Source organism: Scleropages formosus, chromosome 10, assembly GCF_900964775.1.
Source record: "Scleropages formosus chromosome 10, fSclFor1.1, whole genome shotgun sequence".
In the NCBI taxonomy this organism is placed as follows: Eukaryota; Metazoa; Chordata; class Actinopteri; order Osteoglossiformes; family Osteoglossidae; genus Scleropages; species Scleropages formosus.
This window is the reverse complement of record NC_041815.1, coordinates 31,053,289-31,076,258: the sequence shown is the minus strand read 5'-3', so window position 1 is coordinate 31,076,258 and position 22,970 is coordinate 31,053,289. Positions and strand designations below refer to the sequence as shown.

Genomic DNA, 22,970 nt, shown 5'->3' with positions numbered 1-22,970 from the left:
CGGCGAATGCTTCGCCGAGGCCACCGGGGCGTCTGAACTTCCCGGAGCCTTCGAGCCCCGCGATCGCGCCCACGGCGAGTGCGTGTTCTCACACAGCGAAGTGTGTTCCCCTCTCTCCGCAGCGTGTTCTCCTGCCTGCCAGAGCTGCAGGTCCTCGACGGAATTCCCAAGCTGCCCGAAGACTCGGTGCGTCGCGAACCGCCCGTCTCCTCGAGGACGTGCGCCATCCTGTGACCCTGGCGCGGACGTCCGGCCCAGGACACGTGTCGGCGCGCAGTAAGGAGCACGCGTGGAACGACCCCGTCCCACGTGAAGAGACCGTGTGTCGAGAATTCTGCTCAAAAAAGCGAACAAACCCTTTCACTTCTCAGTCTGTGGTTGGTTTTATCCGTTCGTTCATCACGCTCGTTTCCCCGAGGCTCTTACAGCAGTTTACCCATTTATGTAGCAGGGTAATTTTTACTCTATCAGTCCAGGTGGTGGGATTTGAATCCGTTTCCTTTGAGTGGAAGGCGATGCTAGACTGCGCCCCCTGCTGTTGCTCCTCTGTCTGGTGGCTCATTGTGTCGTCGCTTGATTCCTGATGTTTCCGTCTTTGAGGGACACGTAGAGAGACGAGAGCAGGAAGTGTCCAGTGTCAACAGGACGACAAGAGATGCCGGTGAGGAAACTGAACCCCAGTGGCACTGCAATGCGACACACACACATACACACACACACACACACACACACACACACACACACACACACACACGAACACTGAGCTACTAACACTGATTTACCCAGGTGAACAGCAGGGTCATTTTTAATGCATTATCTTAGCTTAGGGTTAAATATCTTGATCAAGGGAACTACAGCAGGAGGGGATTCAAACCCAGGTCCTTTGAGTGGAAGGTGGTGCTCTAACCACTGTGCCACCTGCTGGCCTGTTATGGAATGCAGTCAACATGGTGAGCTTATGTAGAGTACCTGCTGGACTCCAGACCACGGGGACCCTGTAGGTGCTGATCAATAATGGACGTACATCTTGACGATATTGGCTAATTATTTTTAGAGCTATAATATTAACTGTTAGTTTGGTATTTTAAACTGAGATGTACACAGTTACTATGGTAACCAGTAGGGGACGGTACAAACAGCGAGGTTCGCGTCACTCAAGCACCATTCCTCAAGCATCAGGAGCATCGTGGTCCTCATCGCATCCCCCCGGTGAACTAATGACTCACCTGTGTAGTGTACCGGCTCCCACGCTATCCCAGAATGCCCCTGTGAAGGGGGGGGTGGGGTGACAAATCAGATCAGAGTTTGAGCGGCGGTGCCCAGGGACGGTTCTAAATTTACATTCCCGTCCATCTTTGACCCCAGGACTCGGTGGCACAGGGTTCTGGCTCTGAAACCCGGTTACCATGGCAACAGAGCATCTGCCCAACCTGCCACCGGTATCAATTAAACATATTGGCAGAAAAGGGCCACTTTTATTTCCTGAGGTGCACTGATGGCGCCGGGGAACATTCCGGAGTGGCAGCCGATTCCCAAATTGCAGCACGTTACACAGCTACACAGGAACACAACGCAAAATTCAGACACAAAAACATCCCTTCACCACTTTTATTCAGCAAGCTGTTCATCTTCAGTGAGATGCTGAATGCATTTTAAGCGCAGAGCAACACTTTTTTTTAGCAAAATGGAGTCAGCGGGTAGTGAAAAATATGTGCAGAATTATACATTTGTGTGTGTGTGTGTGTGTTATGGAGCAGCGGGGGGCAGGAGGGCTGCTACTCCGTGTTGTTTTCGACTGTGGAAGTGAGCAGAAATAGAGGAAAAAAGTTATTATTTCATGTGATGTAAAACACCGACTGCATGGTGCTGCAAGGGAGAAATGATGAGTGTACACACACCGCGCGCACACACATACACCGCACACGGCCGTAACCGTGGCAACACCAGCAGTCGGACGAGAGAGAAACACAACCACGGGGTGATGGAAACGTGGGCGCTGGACGGAAGAACCCGGGCCGCCACCGCTTTCCGGGTAAACCCAAGTAAATCAGAGTGCAGTTCACCTGGAGGAGCTGGGCCGCCGAGGGGTGTCCCGCCTGTTGCTGGGCACCCTAAATACTGCATGAGGAAGCGCCGCTCAATTATTCACGCGCAAAAACCAGGACACATCTCCGCGCTTTGTGGAGGAGAGTGAGGAGCTGTGTCGCACACACACATCAGTCACGTTTCTCGGTTACATTCATGAATCATAAAACATTTTGCATCTTTCAGAGGCCACACTTGTGTATTTTCACAAGAACACAAATGCACTTTAGCTCAGGTCCCCTTCACCAAACACACCTGAGCGCTTTTGTGAGGACAATGTTTTATTTGAGAATGTGTGTGTGTATGTGAGAGAGAGAGAGAGAGAGAGAGAGTGAGTGTGTCTGTGTGTGTCTGCCTATCACAATTAAACAAAATGAATCTAAGAAGCACAGCTTGGGCATGAGGCAGGAGTTTGGTTGGGTTGGGTTGGGTTGGGTTGGGTTGGGTTGAGCTGAGTTGGGTTGAGTTGGGTTGAGTTGAGTTGAGTTGGCGCTGGCACTGGGATGTACTCAGTGTTAACATACTCATGGAAACGTAAACATAAACGTTGGGTCATGGTTAGTCCTGGGCTGCGGTTTGCACTGGACTGGGGCCGGAGTTGAGTTGTGTTATTTGTGTCACTCTGTACTTTTTTCACTATTTCATTGTCATTAACTATTTCTAATGTTATTCATTTTATAGTATTCATTCATCTCTTATTTTGGTTCACAGTATCTTAACAGAATGCTTTTTCTCTGCCATCGGAATTTCTCAGATGAGGGGAACCTGTTAAGCAGACTCTTGGATAGTCTGCTCTGTGGGCACATGGGGATCAGGGAAAGTGCAGGGAATACAAGGACGGAGAAGATATGTGCGGGGGGGCAGCTGTCTGCCATGGGAAACACCTGGAGAGATTCTACAGAACCACAGATGCACTTTTCCAGCTTATTTGTGCTTCATTATTGAGATTCCAAAGGCCCTCAGTTTGTCTGAAAAAGATCAGTTCCAACAGTCATGGCAGACAATGACTCTGGTTGAGTTATTGGTGGGCGTTGGGGGTTGGGTTGGTGTGACAGTTGGGTCATGATTACCACTGACTCTGGTTGGGTTATTGGTGGGTTAGGGTTAGGACCAACATTCTGCTGGGTTGGGTCGGCTGCTAATGTTAGCGTTGGGACTTCTGTTACACGAGCCGCACGATCCAGGTTCAGCACTTAAACCTTCTGGTGCAGCTTGAAGTCCGGCATCTTAGTTTGACCTGATCAGTTCAAATCAGTGGCACTTTCGCTTTCAAACACCTCCCATATATACAAAACAGTTCTACGATACTTCATCATCAAAAAATAATACCGAATATATATATATATATATATATATATAAAATTAAAGATATATAAAAACAAATTAATATTCTTACAAAGAGCAAACCCTGGTATAAAAACCCAGAAAACGCAGCAACGTCTAAGTACTAAGTACCTCCAGACATCCACCTTGGCGGCTTCACATCAGGCATTTTGTACCGTTTTCCTGGGACGCCTGCAGAGGTGGGACTGGGGGGCAGCAAGGGACAGAAAGCAAGAGAGCGAGAGGCTGGACATGCTCAGCGCTCCCTGTTCTGTCCACTCTAGAGGGGAGAGATCACTGGTTCCAAGGCCACAGGGACGTGGAGACGGGTCAAACTCGGGGAATAACTGAGCATTTACTCTACCAGCCCCCCCCCCCCCCACTGGTTCCAGTGAGGTTTTACACCAAAAGTCACGGTAAATTCGTTCTGTTTTCCTAAGAAAGACCCAAGCCCCACAGGAGCAGGAGGAAGGTGCAGGAAGGCACTATGGTTTGTCTACGCGCATGTCCGTCTCACATCTCTGCCCTGCGGTTGGTGCGGGTGTCCTTGGCACCCCCCTCCTCCTCCTCCAGGTCCCCTTCTTCCTCCTCGTAGTTCTCCTCCTCGTTGGGCTCCGGCTCCTTAGCCGCTCCCCTGGTGTCGGCATGCGGGCCGCCGTCTCGCTTCGTGTTGTTCTAAGGAGACGTAGCGCAAGTTAGAGACGACGGCGAGGACAGGACAAGCTCCGGAGGGGGAGATTGAGCAGCGACACTCAGGAAGAGCAGACGAGCTGCGAAGAGCCGAATTAAGGTGGTTGCGCATCGCTAGTTAGGTGGTCTTTACCGCCATCTATGGGCTTGGAGGCTAAGTGCAGGTTACATTCCCACCGCGACACGAAGACATTTGAGGAAACCAATAACGGAAGAAAATGCACCTGGACCACTTGCAGTGCGCTTGGACCACAGTGTCAGTTGGAGAAACACACTTCCACTGCGGAGCACAAATCCGGTCAATGGCACAACCAGAGAACACACCTTTTACCACGAGGATTCTCACCGCTTTGTCCCCTCAAGGTAAGGTAGAGGCCCAGTGATGATCCGGAACACATGGAGCGACAGTTCACACAGTACGCATGGTGACGGGGGGGGCAGGGGGGCGCGGTGCAGCGGAAGGGGTAGGACGTTCCTCAGCGCACAGCGAGAGTAAATTGGCCGTAACCAAACACTGTTAACAGATCCCCCACACTCACACTCACTGAGAACACGGAGGTGTTCGGTTACGGGACACCTGGAGGTCGTACACAGGCACGCGCGCACACACACAACGCGCACACACAACGCGCACACACACACACACACACACACACACAGACAGACTCATGTGTTTGTTACTTTTGCCTGTATTTTACTCATATAGTCTTTCTGCCTATGGCTGCCTGATGGAGGGGGAAAAGTGCTTTACCTTCCTTTACCTTTGGGCTACTCAGTGATGGGGGAAGGACTCCTCTGTCCTAACAAGACATTTGCGATTCCCATTTCTGTGCCCCCCGACACCACCCCTCTGACGCGCTGCCGTCGGCCCTCGGAAAAGCAGATGCTCACACGCCACCGTGTCCACCGCATGGCCGCAGAACAGCGTTACAAACAAATAGCTGGTGACATTGACCGTTTCTCATGTGTTTCAACTCAACTGCATTCTGAGATACGAGCACAAACACACACTCACAGGTTCTACGTTCTCCTCGTTGTAGGCATCTTCCTCCTCCTCCTCTTCCTCCTCCTCGCCCTCTTGCTTTTGGCCCCCAGCAAAATGCTCCTGAGTCCACAGGACACGAGGGAAGTTACGAGAGGCCAGAAAGTGTGTGTGTGTGTGTGTGTGTGTGTGTGTGTGTGTGTGCGTGGGCGCTCGCGGCTGCCTACCCTGACCTCCTCCTCGGCCTCTTCCTGGTACTGCTCATCCAGGGTGTCCTCCTGCTGATCTGGGTTTCCAGCCATCTGCATCAATGAGACCCCCGAGAGTGAGGTCATCCCCAGGGGGCGCTGTGCCACACAAGGCCCCACCCTCCTGGAAAGTGAGTCTCACCACGAGCTGCTCGTCTGCTGCCGGCCGACCCTGTTCTTCCCCCATGCGCTGCTCTAGCGGTCTCTCCTCCCGCTGTTCCTCAGCATCATCCAGCTCGTCCTCGCCCTGGTTGTTGGGGTCGTCCTGTGGGTTCAGCTCTTCCTCCTGCTCCTCCGGCGGTGGCGGCGGTGGCTGGGACAAAGGCGGGGGATTTACTGGCCGGAAGGGAGGATGTTTGATTGAGAACCGCTACACAGCAGGGAGCACGGTGGGGGACACCCATGGAAACTGGACAGACTGAGACGGCGGCGCTGAGCTCCAACCTCCCGATGGCGTTCGCGCTCCTCCTCGATCCCACGGTGTGCTGGGACGCCCCCCTCTGTCACACAAAAGATGCGTTTCTCACACGGCTGGTTCCCCGAACATCTAGTATAAGGAGCTGCAATCTACGGTCCGACGGCAGGGCTCACCTTCCTTTCCCTGGCCGTGGGGGTCCTCCTCCCCCTGAACGCCGTCAGCGTCCATGCGCTCATACCGATTCTTCTGTCTGCACCGGAAACGGGCACAAGGGCCGTCGTGGAGACAAGAAACACAGAAAAATGTAGCATACATCCGATGAGTGAATCGATACACAAACGGACGCGATTAGAGCACAGCGTGACCTCGGCGACCCCTGACCTCAGCTGCTCTCCCTGCAGCCGCTGCTCCCGCAGATCGGCCTCGTGGTGCTGCTGCTCCTGCATCCGCTGCCATCGCTGCTCCTCGTCGCGCTGCTGCTGCTCATGCTGGGCCTCCTGGAGGCGCTGCAGCTTCCTGCGCTCCTCTTCCTGCTGCGCTGCCAGCCGCTGCTGCTCCAGCTGCTGCTCGTAGGCGGAGCGCACCGGCGGCTCCACGGTCTTTGCGTTCCGGTCGTTACGCTGTCCTTCCTCCCCCTCTTCCTCCTCCTCCCGGTGCGGTGCGGCCGGCTCCTCGTGCTCTCCCCCCAGCTCACGGCGGTGCTGCTCCTCTCGTGTCCCGTCGTCCGGTGGCGCCGCGCCGGCCATCTGCTGCGCTCCTCCCTCCCTGCGGTGCTCCACCTGCACGGCAAATGTGCTGTTGGTGACCTTCATCGCCTTTTACACACCAGGGACCACAGAGCAACTGCAAAACACACCTGCGCCTGCTCCAGGGTCACCCTCTGCTGGTTGGCCGCGGAATCAGCCTCGACGGCTCGGCGAGCGTCCGCATGTGCATCTGCGCCGGACACCTTCAGCTTCTTCAGCTGCTCCACTTCCGCCTTGACGCCGGACGAGAGAGAGACCACAGGGTTGGTGGCATCAAGTCCATCTGGTCCTGGACTCCTAGCGACACTTTTCGTACACAACCCTTACTAGTACACAAGCGCTACTCCCAAACTCATGAACGTCAGCAGCAAGAGGAGGAGGACAAGGAGGAGGAGGAAGAACACATCCGCGGAGAGATACGTCAACAGTCAGGGGAGGGGTGCCGGACTCATGAAGGACACCTGCCCAGAAGCACTGCACACAGAGGTGAGTCAGTCAGGAAGAGCGCAGGAGGTTAGTAGCGCCGTCTTCTGCACCCAGCGCGAAGCCACACACACAGTTAAGAGGTCAGAGGTCGCAGGGCCGCGCAGGGGGAAAGCCGTGTGAGTGCGCAGCGCGACGGGGAAGCCTGCGGATAACAGACAACAGACGCTTCGTTAGGTCACACGACCCAGGGACTGTCAGGGCAAAGGGCAAAGGTCACGGGTCAATGGCATCCTGCAGAGCGAACAGTACCACACACACACACACACACACACACACCACCCACCTGGACTCGACAGGTGGCGCTAAAAACACCAAGAATGGAACTATGAGAAAAAAGGAGGATCGATTCCCCTGAACTCAGCAGCACGTGTGGTGTGTCCAGAGATGCTCGGCGTGAGTGGGCTAGCAGGGCAACCTGTGTGTGTGTGTATGTGTGTGAAGTCAGAGTGGTGAGAACAAGTGTGAGAGAAAGAAGTCATTCAGTCGAATCCTAACCCTCCCACGACCCTGGCTTTGACCCCCCAGCAATCCAGCGCGCCTCTGACCTGTGCGACCGACAGCGCACTCTTGTGGTCCTCCAGTGTCACTGCGAGCCGCTCGTGAGCAGACTTCAGGTCCTTGTGCTGTTGCTGTGTTGGGAGATGCACGTTAGGCATTGCTGAGAAGGATTTACTGTATTTTACTGCCTCCCGTCAGCTCTAGCCCCACCCACCATGTAAACAATATGCAAACCACGCTGCACCAGGGTAATGCCACAGTGGGTATAACACACACACACACGTGTCCTGTTCATTCACAGTGATTACAGACACAACAAAAACACCACGAATATATGAACATGCAGTGTAAAAATGTGGTACAGTGTCACTCATGAGCAGTGGACTGCTGCTGTACCACCCTTTTCCTCTCACCCGGGCATCCTGCAGCTGCAAGTGGACATCCTGGTGAGCCTTCCGGAGCTGCTTGTTCTCCTCCCGCAGGTTGTACATGTTCTCTGAGACACACACATACACACATTAACACTTTCCATCACATTCTGGCTTCTCCAACAGCATTTTCATAGAACCACAAGTAGAAGAAGCTCCTGAAGGTCGTTAGAACCCGACTCATTGCTGCAACACAGATGCCCCTCCATTCACTCGCTGCTTGGGCTCCGTAAAAATCCCACACGTTGCTGTCCTCAGTTCAACTCTTTGGACAAGTTTCCATTTTACATGTAAGAACTTGAAGCCACATTCATACTGAAAGCAATTTCAAACATAAGAGGAGACAAAAATGGTGTCAGGTGCTAATCGTACACTCATTCATCCCACCAACATGTTCCACGTTCCTCATGTTCTACTGAGCACCGAGACCCAGGAAGAGCAGAACGGCACTGTAAACACTGTGGAAGGGAGGGAGCTGAAGGTGGTGCACAGCCCTACACTATTTCGGTGCTCTTTACTGCCACCTGTGGGCTCGGGAGGGGAAACACGCTTCACGAACTGCTGGCATTGCGGGAAACGGAGAAAACACTTCCGCACATGAGAAAGTGAGAAATATTCATGTTTTACTACCTTGACTGAACAACATGAGGAGCCAGTGAACTTGCAGCCTGCAGAACAGTTCTCACCGCGGTAAGGACTGTAAAAATATCCTTACTCTTCACAGCCTTTGTAGTTTTTATTCGCTGTGTATGTTTCACTAATTGTGACAATAATCGTTTGTAATGTTAAATAAATAATAATAATAATAATAATAATAATAATATTATAATGGCGGTGGTGACGCACCAGTGTTTTGTCCCAGCACCCCTGGAAGAGCACCCCCGCCATGGAGATGCAGCCCCCACCCCATCCTGCCCCGTCCCAGTCACCTTTCAGCTTTGAGATCTCCAGCTCCTTGGTCTCCTGCAGCTCGTCGAACCTCTTGCGGTGCTCGTCCAGCGCCTTGCCGTGGCTGTCGCTCAGCTCACGGTGCTGCTCCTGCAGGTCGTAGAACTGCTTCTTCAAGTCGTCATGCTGGTTCTGGGACAGGACAGAGGGAGCGCTGTTACACAACATGGACCAGGCTACTCCAGTGCAGAAACAAAATGGCGTCAGCATCAAGAATCGGAAAAATTTAAGATACATTTAATAAAAATTACAAAAAAACCGTCCAAAAAATGCAACGGAGAGTGACTTCTGCCCGTGTTCGTCTCCCATCGGTACATGTTCCGAGACCCGACTCCCTTTCCGGGGAAATGCGAACGGGCACAACAGGCGATGCTTGACAGACACCCATCGGCGGTGCCGTATGCTCCGTCGAAATTCACAAGTACAGATCGCCCCCTGCAGGCCAGCGCGTGCCACCCACAGGGAAACCACATACTGCACAGCATTCCTCATTATATGGTGGTGCATATCACCGCCTGCCACACGGAAGTTGGGGGGTCGACTCCCTGATGGAAAAAGCATGAGACCACTTTGGGGGATGGACGTCACGTGGACAAGTCAGCACATACACGCTCTGTGTGTCTACGCTCCGGTGGAGGTCAAGTCCCGCGTTGTGTGACTGATAGACATCTAAAAATAGGAGGAGACTTCAACATCTTTCTTGAGGGCAAGGATGATGCTAGTATTAAACATTTTAAAAGTTTTATTAGCAGTTTTAACCTTACTGACGGTTTTAGAAAATGTAACCCCACCGATCCGGGCATTACCTGGCGCAACAGCCGCTTAGACTGCATTTTAGCATCACCCTCCGTTACTTTTAGGAAGTCCTCTTGACTGCCCAGTGGCCTAAAGATCACATGAAGGTCATGGCCACAATGGACCCATGGTCATGGCTACTGGAAGATGAATATCGAAGTCATCCAAGAAAAGGAGTGTAGAGACCTTTTTTACAAGAATTTTTCATTGTGGCAAGATTCCCTGGATTTTTACCCCTTGGTGGCTGAAAGGTGGGAGGGGGTCAAGGTGAAGGCCAAGACCCTCACCAACAACTATTGTATCCGACGTGCCGCTTTGCTATGTCAGGATATCAAGTCGGTCGAGGAGGAACTCCAGAGGATTTATTCTTGCCGCAATAACGGAGGGACCTTCAATCATGATAGGGCCGTGAAGATAAAGGCTATTTTGAGGCGGCTGCATGAGTGGCAGGCCAAAGCCTTCTTGTTTGGCGCCAGAGTTAAGCAGGTAGAGGAGAACGAGAAGTGTACCTTGTATTTAACAAGGTGAAGGACTTGAAAAGTAAGAGAGGGTTTACCTCTCTGCTGAACCAGCAGGGTGAGTCGTTCACCGACACTGCCCAGATGTTGGAGGTTGCACCGTTTTTATAGAAATCTTTTTCTTTTTCGAGTCAGGGAAACGGACCTGGTAACAGAAAGGCGCTTTATAGAGAATTTGATGTTGCGGGTTGCCGAGGACGCCCTTGGCGGCTTAGAGAGCCCCGTCACTTTGCTCGATCTGTCAGAGGTGCTTGGTAAAATGACTCGGCGCAAGGTACCCGGCCTCAACGGTTAACCAGTGAAATTTTATTCCACATTTTGGAATGTCTTGGGGCCGGCTTTTTTGTGTGTTGTCGAGGAGGTGCTGGGAAGGGGTATGCTTACTAAGAGCATGAGGACAGGACTGCTCTCCTAGTTGTACAAGAAAGGCGATAAAGCTGATCTTGCCAACTGGAGACCCCTCAAGATGGTTTGTGTTGACGCAAAGATCATTGCAAAAGTCCTAACTGAGCGTCTGAAGAAAGTGATGGCCAACCTGGTCCGTCCTGACCAGACGTGCAGAGTGCCTAGGCATTCTGTGCTCTGGAATTTGCACCTGATCCGGGACGCGATCGCCTGGGCGGAGGACCGAAAGGTCTCTCTTGCGCTGGTCGGTTTGGACCAGGAGAAGTCATTTGACCGAGTGGGTCACCGCTTCCTGTTTAACACCCTGAACAGATTGGGCTTTGGCCCCAACTTCCTGAGGTGGGTATGTGTGCTTTACACTGAGTTAGGTAGCCAAGTTACCATAAATGGCTCCCTCGGGGGGTGGGTGCCCCAGCTGAGTGGAGTGAGGCAGGGTTGTCCGCTCCTTTATGCTCTTTACATTGAGCTGCTGGTGGCTGCCACTCGTACCCACCCAGGAATCGATGGCCTGCTCCTGCTGGGGGACTGTGGTGAAGCTGGCCCAATAAGCAGACGACACTACGTTGTTCCTGTGCTCGGACCTTGGTAAGGCGCTTGGGCATGCCTCTGGCATGGCGCTGAACCTCGGCCACTCTCTTATCAAGTTCTTCGGCAGCTGGAAAAGCAGAGAAGACCGCATCGGTGGGTTTTCCCGATGCAACGGTCCTCTCAAGGTGTTGGGGGTCACTTTCTTTCGGGAGGTGCTGCCAGGGCCAATTGGGAAGAACGCTTGACCAAAGCCAGACGGAAAATGGGTTTCTGGAAGACCAGGTCTCTCTCCTTGATAGGGAAAACACTGGTGCTGATGGTGGACATCCTCCCCATGTTGCTCTACCTTGCACAGATGTACCCCTTGCCCCGCATGATGCGGAGAGGCCTTACAAAAGATGTTTTTGATCTTGTCTGGGAGGGCAGGTACGAGTACGTGAGGCGAGAGCTCATGTATTTCCTGAAGGAGGAGGGAGGGAGGGATGTGCCCCACATTCCTCTTCAACTGGATTGTCTCTTTCTCTCCCAGTTATGTAAACGTCTGGCAGCTCCGATCGAGCATCCCCACCAATACTTTGTGTGTCTTTGGTTGGCCCTTCCAATGTGCCAGTTGGCAAAGTCCTGGTCCAACACTGGGCTGAATGCCAAGACCCGGTCTGCTAATTACAGCCATGCTGTAAAGTGGAGTAAGTCCACGGCAGTAGGGGTTGAGGCAGAGACCCTCCTTAAGCACAGGGCCATGTATAAGGCCTTGGTCGAGAGGAGAGGAACTCGAGTTCTTCTGGGGGTCGAGAAGGGCACGTGGGGCAGGATTCAGCCAAAGGAGCTCGACCACCATCTGCAACATTTAAACTGGCGTTACTTACAAAGCAAGTTGCCAGTCAAAATGGTCCTGTACAGGCACAAACTGACCAGCCACCCACTCTGCTCGCGACTCCGCTCTTGCTCATGCCTTTTGGGACTGCGGACGGGTGCGGGAGGTCTGGTGTTTGGTGACCTGCCTGTGGAGGAAGATTGATCCGCAGATGGTTTTGACGTACGACAAAGTCCTGATGGGATGGAACCCTGGCACTCAGAAGGCAGCAGCCACCTGGACATGGCTGGTGATTAGCATGGCCAAGCAAATGCTTTGGAATGCAAGAACCCAGCTGGTCCAGACAGGGATAGACTTTGGCGTCCAGGGTGTGTATCATAATAGGATGGTGAAAGATGTCACGCAATGGAGTTATTTATAAACCAAAGAGAGGTGGAAGGGCCTCGTTGGCTATAACCCCACAGGTTTGTGGCAGATCCTCCATCCTGGGGTAACACACATCCTTTCGCACTTACAAAATACCGCAACCCCTATATTTGGTGAATGTAAATGTTGTGTTTTGCAGTGTATCGTGTGTTTTACGTTAGGTGTAGGGCTTTTCATCCTTTTTAACACACTTTATTAAATTGCACATTTTTTTGTAATTTACAGCATTTATTGCACTGTAAGTAGTCACTTGTATGACTACGTATGTGGCGTGTTCCTATTTATTTAATCACTTAGTGTAGTGTAATTTACTGTGTGGGTGTTTATTAATTTCCTTAATTCCATATATATGTATTTATACCATTCACCTGTTTTACTAAGATGCCCACAGGAAGAGTGTTGTGAAAAGGAAACACATGAGGTATGTGGGTACGGTGTACGGTAAAACCCTGGGAACAGGCCAGGGAGGAGCCCTTCTTGGGCGCTACTGGAGTTACTGGGTAAGTTCCTTTTCATTATTTATGCTTTTCAGCCTTGGGGTTTGTCTTTTTGTGTCTTAAAGATCTTGTCATGCAGTCTTTATATTAGTTGGTTTTATTGTTTTATTTCACATTTTATTATTGGCACAACAGTTCTTAGGATTTATTTACTGAATAAAGATTTTAATCATTGGAAACGATGAATGGAGAAATGTTTACCTGTGAAGTTGGACAGTGTGTGGAACCAGACACCCTTGGTGGGCTGCTAATCTATTCTGATCCGTGATAATAAATAAATAAAATAAAACATAACCCGCAACCCTGTATGGGACAAGTGGTTCTGAAAATGTGAAAAAAATAAAATAAAATATCCATCCATCCATCGTCTTGCCCACTTGTCCTTCTAGAGTCGTGGTGGCAACAGGGAGAGCAGAGAGGCCCAGACGCCCCTGTCCCTCGCAACTTCCTCCAGCTCAGCCCAGGGGATCCCCAGCCGTTCCCAAACCAACTGGGAAATATAATCCATCCAGGGGGTCCTGGGCCGACCTCGGAGCCTCGTCCCAGTTGGCCGTGCCTGGTATACCTCCAAAGGGAAGCACCCAGGGGGCATCCTTACGAGATGCCCAAACCACCTCAACTGGCTCCTCTCAATGCGGAGAAGAAGCGGCTCTACTCTGAGTTCCTTCCGGATGACCGAACTCCTCACCCTGTCATGGAGAGTGAGTCCCACCACCGTGCGGAGAAAACTTATTTCAGCTGCTTGTATCCGCGATCTTATTCTTTTGGTCCTTACCCAGAGTTCATGACCATAGGTGAGGGTAGGGACGTAGACTGAACGGTAAATAGAAAGCTTCGCCTTTTGGCTCAGCTCCCCCTTCACCACTACAGTCCGGTAAAGCAACCGCATTACTGCTGCCGATCACACGCTCCCTTCTCCCCTCACTCATGAACAAGACCCCAAGATACTTAAACTCCTCCACCTGGGGCAGATTTTCTCCCATTATCTGGAGGGGGTATGCCATCCTTTTCCGTGAGAGAACCATGGACTCAGACTTGAAGGTGCTGATCCTCATACCAACCGCTTCACACTCGACTGCAAGCCATTGCGGTGAGTGCTGGAGGCAACCATGTGACGGTGCCAAAAGGACATCATCCGCAAAAAGCAGAGACATCACCTTCCGACTCCCACACAGAATGCCCTCCTGGCCTCGAGTGCACCCTGATATCTTGTCCTTGAAAACCACAAACAGGAGTAGTAGTGATCCCAGCACCCCAAACTCCCTACGCACCTCCCACAGAATTTCCCGGGGAACACAGTCGTGGGCCTTCTCCAAGTCCACAAAAGACATGTAGACTGGATTAGCGAACTCCCATGCCCCTTCAATTATCTGTGAAAGAGTAAAAAGCTGGTCCACTGTCTGGTCCAAAGCCAGGACAGAATCTGCATTGTTCTTCTTCAATCTGAGGTTCAACTATAGGCCAGAGCCTTCTTTCCAGCAGCCTGACATAGACTTTCTCCAGGGAGGCTGAGAAGCGTGATACCCCGATAGTTGGCAGACACTCTCCAGTCCCCTTTCTTAAAGACAGGGACCACCACGCCAGTTTGTCCCCGAGGTCCATGCAACATTTCAGAGGCGTGTCAGCCATGACAGCCCCACAACATCTAGGGCCTTAAGTAGTTCTGGGCGAATCTCATCCACCCCTGGTGCTTTGCCACTGTGGAGCTTACCAACTACTTCAGTGACTTCCACCAGGGAACTGGACTCTGAGAGCCCGGAAGCCTCTGGCCCTGACTCCTGTAAGGGAGACATATCTCACGGGTTTAGGAGTTCCTCAAAGTGCTCCTTCCACCTCCCGACAATGTCCTCATTTGAGGTCAGAGTTTCTCCACTTTTGCTGAGCACAGCTTGAGCGAAGCTCCTCCGACCCCTCTTGAGCCGCCGGATGGCTCTTCAGAACCTCTTTGAGGCCGACCGATAGTCATTTTCCATAACCTCTCCAAACTCCTCCCATGCTCTGGATTTTGCTTCTGCAACCGCAGCTGCTGCCATTGCCTTTTTTTGCCTGCCGGTACCTATCTGCTGAGTCAGGAGTCCCCAGAGCCAACCAGGCCCTAAAGGCCTCCTTCTTCAGCTGGACGGCTTCCCTCACCACCAGTGTCCACCAGTGGGTTCTCGGGTTGCCGCTCTGGCTGGCACCAAAAATCTTTTGGCCACAGCCGTCTCTGGCTGCTTACAAAATGGAGGTTTTGAACAGGGTCCATTCAGACTCCATGTCCCCTACCTCCTCCGGGACATGGGAGAAGCTCTCCCGGAGGTGTGAGTTAAAATCATTCTGGACACGGTCCTCCGACAGTCATTCCCAGCACACCTTCACTATACGCTTGGGTCTACCAGGTCTGTCCGTCAGTTTTCCCCGCCATCTGATCCAACTCATCATCAGATGGTGATAAGCTGACAGCTCAGCACCCCTCTTCACCCGAGTGTCCAGAACATGTAGCCTCAAGTCAGATGAAACTACTACAAAATCAAATCAAAATCATTGACCTTTGGCCCAAGGAGCTCTGGTACCAAGTACACTTATGAACATCCTTGTGTTCAAACATGGTGTTTGTTATGGACAAACCATGACTAGCACAGAAGTCCAATAACATTTCACCATTTTGGGTTAGATCGAGTAAGCTGTTCTTCCCAATCACCCCACTCCAGATTTCCCAGTCATTGCCAAAGTGAGTGTTGAAGTCCCCCAGCAGGACTATGGAGTCTGTAGCTGGGGACCTGTCCAGAACCCCACCCACTCTCTTCAAGAAGGTCAAATACTCTGAACTGCTGTTTGGTGCATAAGCACACACAACAGTCAAAGTTTTCCTCTTTGTGACCTTAAGTCGCATTGAGGCGACCCTCTCGTCTACCGGGATAAACTCCAACTGTAAGGCAGCCAGTCGGGGGCTCGTGAGTATCCCCACACCTGCCCGGTGCCTCTCTCAGGCACCCCCCTGTGCAACTCCTGAGGAGGAGAGAGACCACCCCCTTTCAAGGAGTTTGTTCTAGAGCCAACACTGTGAGTGGAGGTGGACCCAGCTATATCTGGTTGGTATCTCTCAACCTCCCGCACGAGTTCCGGCTCCTTCCCCCTCAGTGAGGTTACATTCCACGTGACAAGAAGCAGTTTCTGTCGAGAGGGGCCGCGATGCCATGAGCCACCCTGCCTGGTCCTGCTGCCGGAAAAGCAGCGCACCCAACCCCTGTGTTGGACCTTGCGGGTGGTGGGCCCACGCTGCCCCCCCACGTGACCTTTTCAGGCTGAGCCCGGCTGGGTTACGTGGGCTGTCTGGTCACACCAGGCGCTCGGCAAGGAACGCTACCCCCAGGCCTGGCTCCAGGGGTAGGTCCCGGTGACCCTATTCCAGGCAGGGTAAATGTTCTCCTGTTCCCATTTGCTATAGGGGTTTTTCGGATAAAATAAAATAAAACAAAACAAAATAAAAGAAATTCTTCTCCTTCGGCTGCTGGCAAACAGGAAGGTCAATGAGCTTCCATCACCTTTTGACTCACCTTCAGCATCTGGTGCTGCACGTGCAGCGAGTGAAAGCGGCTGTTGGCGTCTTGCTGTTCAAAGACAACGACAAAACGAAACTGAGTCGGAACACGTCACACACTGGGCACAGAACACTCACTTCCAACGCTGGGGGGCACACACTGGGGCTCCAGGGCAGTTACTGGTGCCCTGCATGACGGTAGGGGAGCGGGGGGGTGGCAGAGGGGCAAAGCAGCAACATGGGGGAGGCAGTGGGAAGCAGCAGGCCTGGTCTACATCCATCTACTATACAACACACACACACAGCGTGATCATTACTCTCCCTTTACTCACCTTTTCTTTATTCAGTGACTGTTGTGCTTCCAATTTGTATACAAGGTAATCTGTGAGAGAGAGGGGGGTGTGAACACAGCAACTTTCCTGAAGTGGACTCTCTCTCTCACGCACGCACGCACGCACACATACGTTTACCTTCTTTGGTTTTCTTGTGCTCCAGACGCTCCTTCTGCAGGGATTTCTCGAGGCGCGACCGGTGCTCGTACACCACTGTGGGGCAGAACGACACACCAATGAGATACAGATGACATGGAGACACGCTGTCCACACAGTGAGTCCAACACTGTGTGTGTGTGTGTGTGTGTGTGTGTGTGTGTGTGCGCGCGCAGAAGACAGAGAGACTGGCTCACACAAGGACTAGAAATGCCACGCTATCATGTGAGGGTGATCAGAGTAAGACTTCTGGAAGGGACACACACACACACACACACACACACACACACACACACACACACAGGTACACATGCGAATTTCGAGCTAGAAAACAAAGACAAACACTGCTGCAAGACCGTAGGTTACTTTCTCTTTCCAGGAGCTCCAGCGGTGACACAGGAATAGCGAGAGGCTACATTTAGGCCGTATTTCACACGGCAGCATCACCAGGTGACGTTAAACACACCGGATCGGGTTCCGACTGTGTAGCTCCACCAGCCGCTTACTGCCATGTGTCACCATCACAGGCGTCAGGCTCTGTCGCACTGAGCAGAAAAGCAGTAGAGGGTGTCTCTGCAGGTCACACACACACACACACACACACACACACACACACACACGCGACAGAGATCCTTCAGCAGTCGGTCCTGTTCCTATGCAGTGATCGAGCACCTTGTCCTGACCTCCATCTGGGTCCCCCCTCCTCACTCTTCTCGCATTCCTGCTCCTGGGTTCGAGTCAAGTTCTCTTTTCTCCCCGGTCTTATTCCTGCTTGTGTTTTCCCAAAGGATGTTCAAAGCGTCACACAGTCTAACACGCCGAGTCAGCGCTGGCCATTTACAGACAGCATGTGTCCAGTGGAGAGGCTTCCGGTTCTGTGGTTGGAACAGCACCAAAGCAGAGCACTGTCTACACACACTCGCTGATCCTGCTCCTCCATGAGTGTTTCGTTCCACAGGTTTACATTTATTTATTTATCAAACACTTTTCTCCAAAGCAGCTTCCAATGAACTCTATGTAGTGTTATCAGCCCACACACCTTATTCACCAGGGTAACTTACACTTCTAGATCCACTACTTACACTGGGTCACTCATCCATACATCAGTGGAACACACACACACACACACACACACACACACACACACACACACACACACACACACACACACACACACACACAGTGGGTGAACTTGAACAGCATGTCTTTGGACTGTGAGAGGAAACCAGAGCATCCAGAGGAAACCCACACAGACATGGGGAGAACACGCACACTCCGCACAGACTGAACGGGGATTGAACCCACGTCCTCTCGCACCACCCAGGCGCTGTGAGACAGCAGCACTACTCGCTGTGCCACCGTGCCACCCCATTTAGGCGTAGCCTTGTTGCCAGAGTGACTGGAAAAGAATTCATACCATGTTTTTCCACCTCTTGTCAGAGTTGAGGTGCCCAGAGAAGCCCCCCCACGTTCCTGCTCACAGCCGCCCTTCGTCTCGTCCGTCCGACTGCAACTTTCAACCTCCCGGTGCTTTGGACCACATCACTTCCCCTCGGAGCGTTTTTTTATTCCCGACGCGCAGTGTGTGTCTTCGTCTCGGCGGCATTCCTGTTCATTCATCAAACCTCCGGCTCGCCACCGACAGCGAACTTATCTGCCGAATTAAAATCTGCTCCGCACAATAGGAATATAAATCTCAATTAAAGCCAGCGGCGAGAGCTTTAAATCCTGCACCGCGGTTCCTTGTTGGTGGGGGGGAGCCTTGCCACGCTCAGCTGCTGCTCCCAACCGCCAAATCGGGGAGCTCAGCTCTGACATGCTGCCATGTGTCCAAGCCACGTCCGCGCTGTTTACGCGCTGCTGCCGTGACCTTTGGAACGGCACCGCGGCACCGAGGAGAGGCTCTCTTTGCTAGGACAACAGCAATCCAGCGGTCCAGCGGCCCTCGGTGCCCCGGTCACTTTGCTCCGCAGTGCGACACTTGCGACGCAATATTTCCGCTCCTACGAGCCACATCCCATGGTCTCAGTGCAACATGTTTCTCACCACTGCTGGTTACAAGCTCCAGCAAACGAGTCTTTTTTCCTTCACATTTTTCACCTATTCTCTCTCTCCTTTTTTTTAAAAAACATTTTTTGTTCAGCTGATGTTCACTCTTCTCCAACGCAGCGGACAACGTTTACCTACATCTGGTCCACAATTATTAATCATTCATTATTAATCATCACTTGACCTGAACTGGTGCATAGCATTCGGTCGCGATAAAGTAAGACCACGTTTAAAAAGTGCACCAAGTGGCTACGATAGAGACTGTACGGCTACGACGCAGTGCATTGTGGGAACTGTGTACCCACGCTCTCATCTGTGTTCTGGAACTCACATGACATGTTTGTGGTCACATCCTCTGTGTTGCAGCACTCTGCTCTGACTTTCTTACTTTTTCTTATTATTCTTTTATTCAAACGTGAGCCAGTCCACACACGCTGTCCGCTACGTTTACGATACGAAATGACCTCTGAATGCCAAGTCACTCCAGGGATCTGCGTTTCCACACTGTGTGTGGTTGGCCTGCATTTCCACCGAAGTGGAGCAACGAGTCCCACGCCGAGAGCTCGCTGCGTGTTCCCGGTTCCGCGCGGCACAGGCGCTGAAAAGCCGTTTGTTTGCCGTTCGTCCAGTTTGGTCTGTTGACGTCAGGGTGGGGCTCAGGCCTCTGGCGCAGCACCGCGGCCCGTATTGGGTGTCGCCGTATCCTCCCGCAGCGGAGAGTGACGGGGTACCGGGAGTCTCCGAGGGCACCTTCATGCGCGCGAGACCCACTTTCCTACTCGGCCGGCAGATACTCTGTCCCGCTGGGGTCCAACTGAAAGGGCGTCCTTCTCTCGACGGAAAGGCCACGGTCTCACCTCGTGCTCGGGTGTCGCCTTTGGTACGTGATACTACCTGTGACCGGTGACAGGTGCGGGTGCTCTTCCCTTCCCAGGTGTGCACCTCAAGTCTGCAGAAGTCTCAGGATTTCACGGTCCAGACCCAACCATCCCGGATGGTCGCAAAGACCACATCCCCAGCGGCAGGACCGCCACCCTGCAGGTTCAAAGAGCCTACGGAAGCTTTCGAGCAGTTCTTCACTCATTTGCCAGGAGCAAAGCGGAGCTCGAACCCGTCGGGTTCACGGTCGAATCAAATGCCTTCCCCCGAGTGCAGCTGAAAACCACTTTAACTGTGCATGAAGCAAAAGGAAAAAGCACTGAAAGAGGAGGAGGAGGAGGAGGGCTGCCAACCGGCTCAGGAAGTCACAGTTGACGTCCCCAGGTCGGGTCAAGACCTACAGCCCACGTGGCGGAGATGTGGAAAAGTACTGCGAAAACCACAAAAATAACCAAGGAGAACAGCACAGCGGTCCAGGAACACAGGAGTCAACAGGACGGCGCAAGAGCAGCTCCGTACAGTGACCGTGGAAGGACCACAGACGAAGTGTCCTTTCAGGTGTCTTTCACGCTGCAGTTTACACTGTCCCTCTCCAGCTCTGGGTGAAAACAGCAAAGGCTGTGACCGCGGCACTGGAGCAAGTGTTGTACCTGCACTTGCAGGACTTATCTCCATTATTTCTCTCGATTAGAGAAAAGTAACGAATGCGGCTCAGCAGCTGCTCCGGACAAACCGACTGGTGCTCCAAGATGACACAAAACATGAACGTGAAGGAAGAAAAAGCGACATCGGGGAAGAGCGCAGCACAGGGTGACAGAGAAGGGCCTGACGCAACGTCTAAGAACATTCTTCGAACGCCATCTCCAGTCTCCTCCCACGGAGAGTCAGTGAAGGGTGAATGGCTGCACCCGGTTCCCGTCCCCAGGACGGAGGGCGTGGCCTATGCTCTTTGCAGCCACTCGCATGTATGTCAGCGGCCAATCCTGCACAGAGTCGCCTCGAAGGGCCACAATCACAGCTATGAAACCACGGTCCGTGTCTGTGTAAAGCGAGCAACTCCTTACGTTCTGCTCCCTCCGTCCCTCAGAGCTGCTGAATCTTTTTCAACATTCAAGAAGGGTCTCAAAAGGCATCTCTTTTCAGAGCCACTTCTCTCCTGATCTCCTAACTGCTCCATAAACGTGCCTCGCACCACGCGTCACCTTCACGTCTGTATTTCACATCGGTTGTAGTACGTGCAGCTCCCGGCGTGAGAGACACCAGCCAAAACGGTGCTGGTGGACCAACTGACTGCACTTCGAGCATCGGGCGTCCCCATCTGACGAAGCACTTTGTTTACTCACTACGTCGCTTTGGCGAAATCATCTCCTGAAAGAATAAAAGCTACACGTCAACACAGAACTGCACGAACGGCTCAATTGACTCAAGTGTGCATCATGGGGGAAGGGAGCGTATGCGACTGGTTTAATCCATCCGTTAAGCGAACGTTTCCTTTTCCCAGAAGAGACCTGCATATCTTACCCTTTCTACACGACGGAGGCAGCTCAGATCCAGTTGATTTCAAACCACAGCTGAATCCCCTTTTGGCATCGGAACCCCTAAGCCCTCGTTTGGGAACCAAGTTCGCAGCGACAAGCCTTCCGACCAACGGGGAGCCTGGCGAGCTTCAACTCGACCTCAGAAAAACGGAACTGCGGGAACCTTATTACTTTGCAGGCACAAAACGTACGTTTGGCTAAACGCGGTCGACCCGCAAATGACAGAAACGAGGAAAGCGTGGCCGAGCGACCCGATACCCAAACGAGGGCGACAACGCACCGGACGAGCGTAAGGAACGGAAGAAGAAGCGTGACGGAGAAGATCCGGGAAGAGAGTCGCGTGTCCCTGCGAACGCCGACCACTAGCGTGTCTTCGGCCCCGGGCCCAGGCGGCAATCGTCCGCTTTGAAAGGAAGCTGAAAGGACACCGAGCAGTAGGATCTAGTCCAGATGCTGCTGCTGCTGCTGCTGCTGCTGGTGGGCGAGCAGCTCGCACCTGCCGCACCGGTCGCACGCGGCAGCGACAAAGTCAACGTGAACGAAGAAGCAGCGCGTGGACTACGAGCCTCACCGCTGCTGCTGCACGCGAACGTGGGATTTTGAAATTCGCCAGCGGAGGGATTTTTATCCTTTTACTCTCTCTGCCTCTAAAATTACGTTTCGCAGAGGGGGGGTCCGACACTAAAGCGAAGGGTGCCGCCGGATCGGCGGGAGAGGAGAAACCGTTCGCCGCGCTGCCAAAGCTCGCCGGCGAAGCGGAGCGTCTCCTCCTCACCTTGGAGCTGCGCGGACAACGACTCCTGGTGCTGCTGGTACTTGAGAGCCACGGCTTCCGTCCTCTTCAGCTGCTTGTGCATCTCGTAGGAGATCAAGGCGCCGTAGAGGAGCCCGCACACCGCGGTGACCAGCAGCAGGGACTGGACCACTTTCTTCTGCCTCCTGGAGCAGACCCCGTTGCCCATGGTCCCGCCGTGGACGCCGTGGACGCCGACCGTGTCGTGTGCGTCTCCCCGTTCCGCTCGGACTCTACTCCTCCTCAGCTCCCGTCTGGGTTCGCTTCCTCCTTCACTCCATGCGAATCGTGTCTTCCAGGAGTTTCCTGCAATAAACACAACTAGTGTGCGAGTCGCCGGCGGGAGGGGGGTTGGGGGGGGCGGTAGTGGTGGAACAGGAAGCTGCGGTACAAATGTGAACTAAGTTTGCTTGCAAAGTCCAGCCAGCGCGGTGTCCACTTTGTTTGTCCCGCCGGACCCCGGGTCTCGGAACAAAAAGCTAGTCGTCGTCGTCGCCGCCGCCGCCGCCGCCGCGCGCACTTTCTCGCGCTCTTCGTGGCGTTCCTGCTGTCGTTCGCTGCGGCTCCGGCGAAGTTTCCAGGCGCTTTTTCGGGAGCAGCGAACGGAGCCCGCGCGGACAGCGGCGCGCGCGACCCGGACGGCACCTTTAACTCACATACGTGTCACGTCGGCGCGCTCGCGCCGTCCAACAGCAGCGCCCGGAGGAAGTCCCGCCTCCCCACCGCCCTCCCCGAGGGGAATCTCGGCTTGCCATTGGACAACGCAGCTGTCGGTCGCAGCGCCTCGCAGCGCCATTGGACGGCGCTCGCAGCTCGGGGCGGGCGGGCCGCGTCCCGCGGCGGTGTGTGCGCGCGCGCCAGGGAACGC

At 53.2% G+C, this 22,970-nt stretch overlaps 1 protein-coding gene across 1 annotated transcript; it reads right to left on the bottom strand.

Moving 5' to 3' along the window:
- Positions 1-1,594: 1,594 nt before the first annotated feature.
- golim4a (golgi integral membrane protein 4a) lies at positions 1,595-22,788 on the bottom strand. Its single transcript, XM_018736193.2, has 15 exons — positions 22,085-22,788; positions 16,826-16,900; positions 16,688-16,737; positions 16,372-16,425; positions 8,834-8,984; positions 7,890-7,972; positions 7,524-7,607; positions 6,603-6,725; positions 6,128-6,525; positions 5,920-5,996; positions 5,773-5,828; positions 5,471-5,641; positions 5,308-5,382; positions 5,114-5,203; positions 1,595-4,083 (listed from the first exon to the last, which is right to left on the bottom strand). The coding sequence occupies exons 1-15, from the start codon at positions 22,269-22,271 to the stop codon at positions 3,922-3,924; spliced, it is 1,836 nt and encodes a 611-aa protein (XP_018591709.1). The 5' UTR covers positions 22,272-22,788; the 3' UTR covers positions 1,595-3,921.
- Between the last annotated feature and the right edge of the window lie 182 nt (positions 22,789-22,970).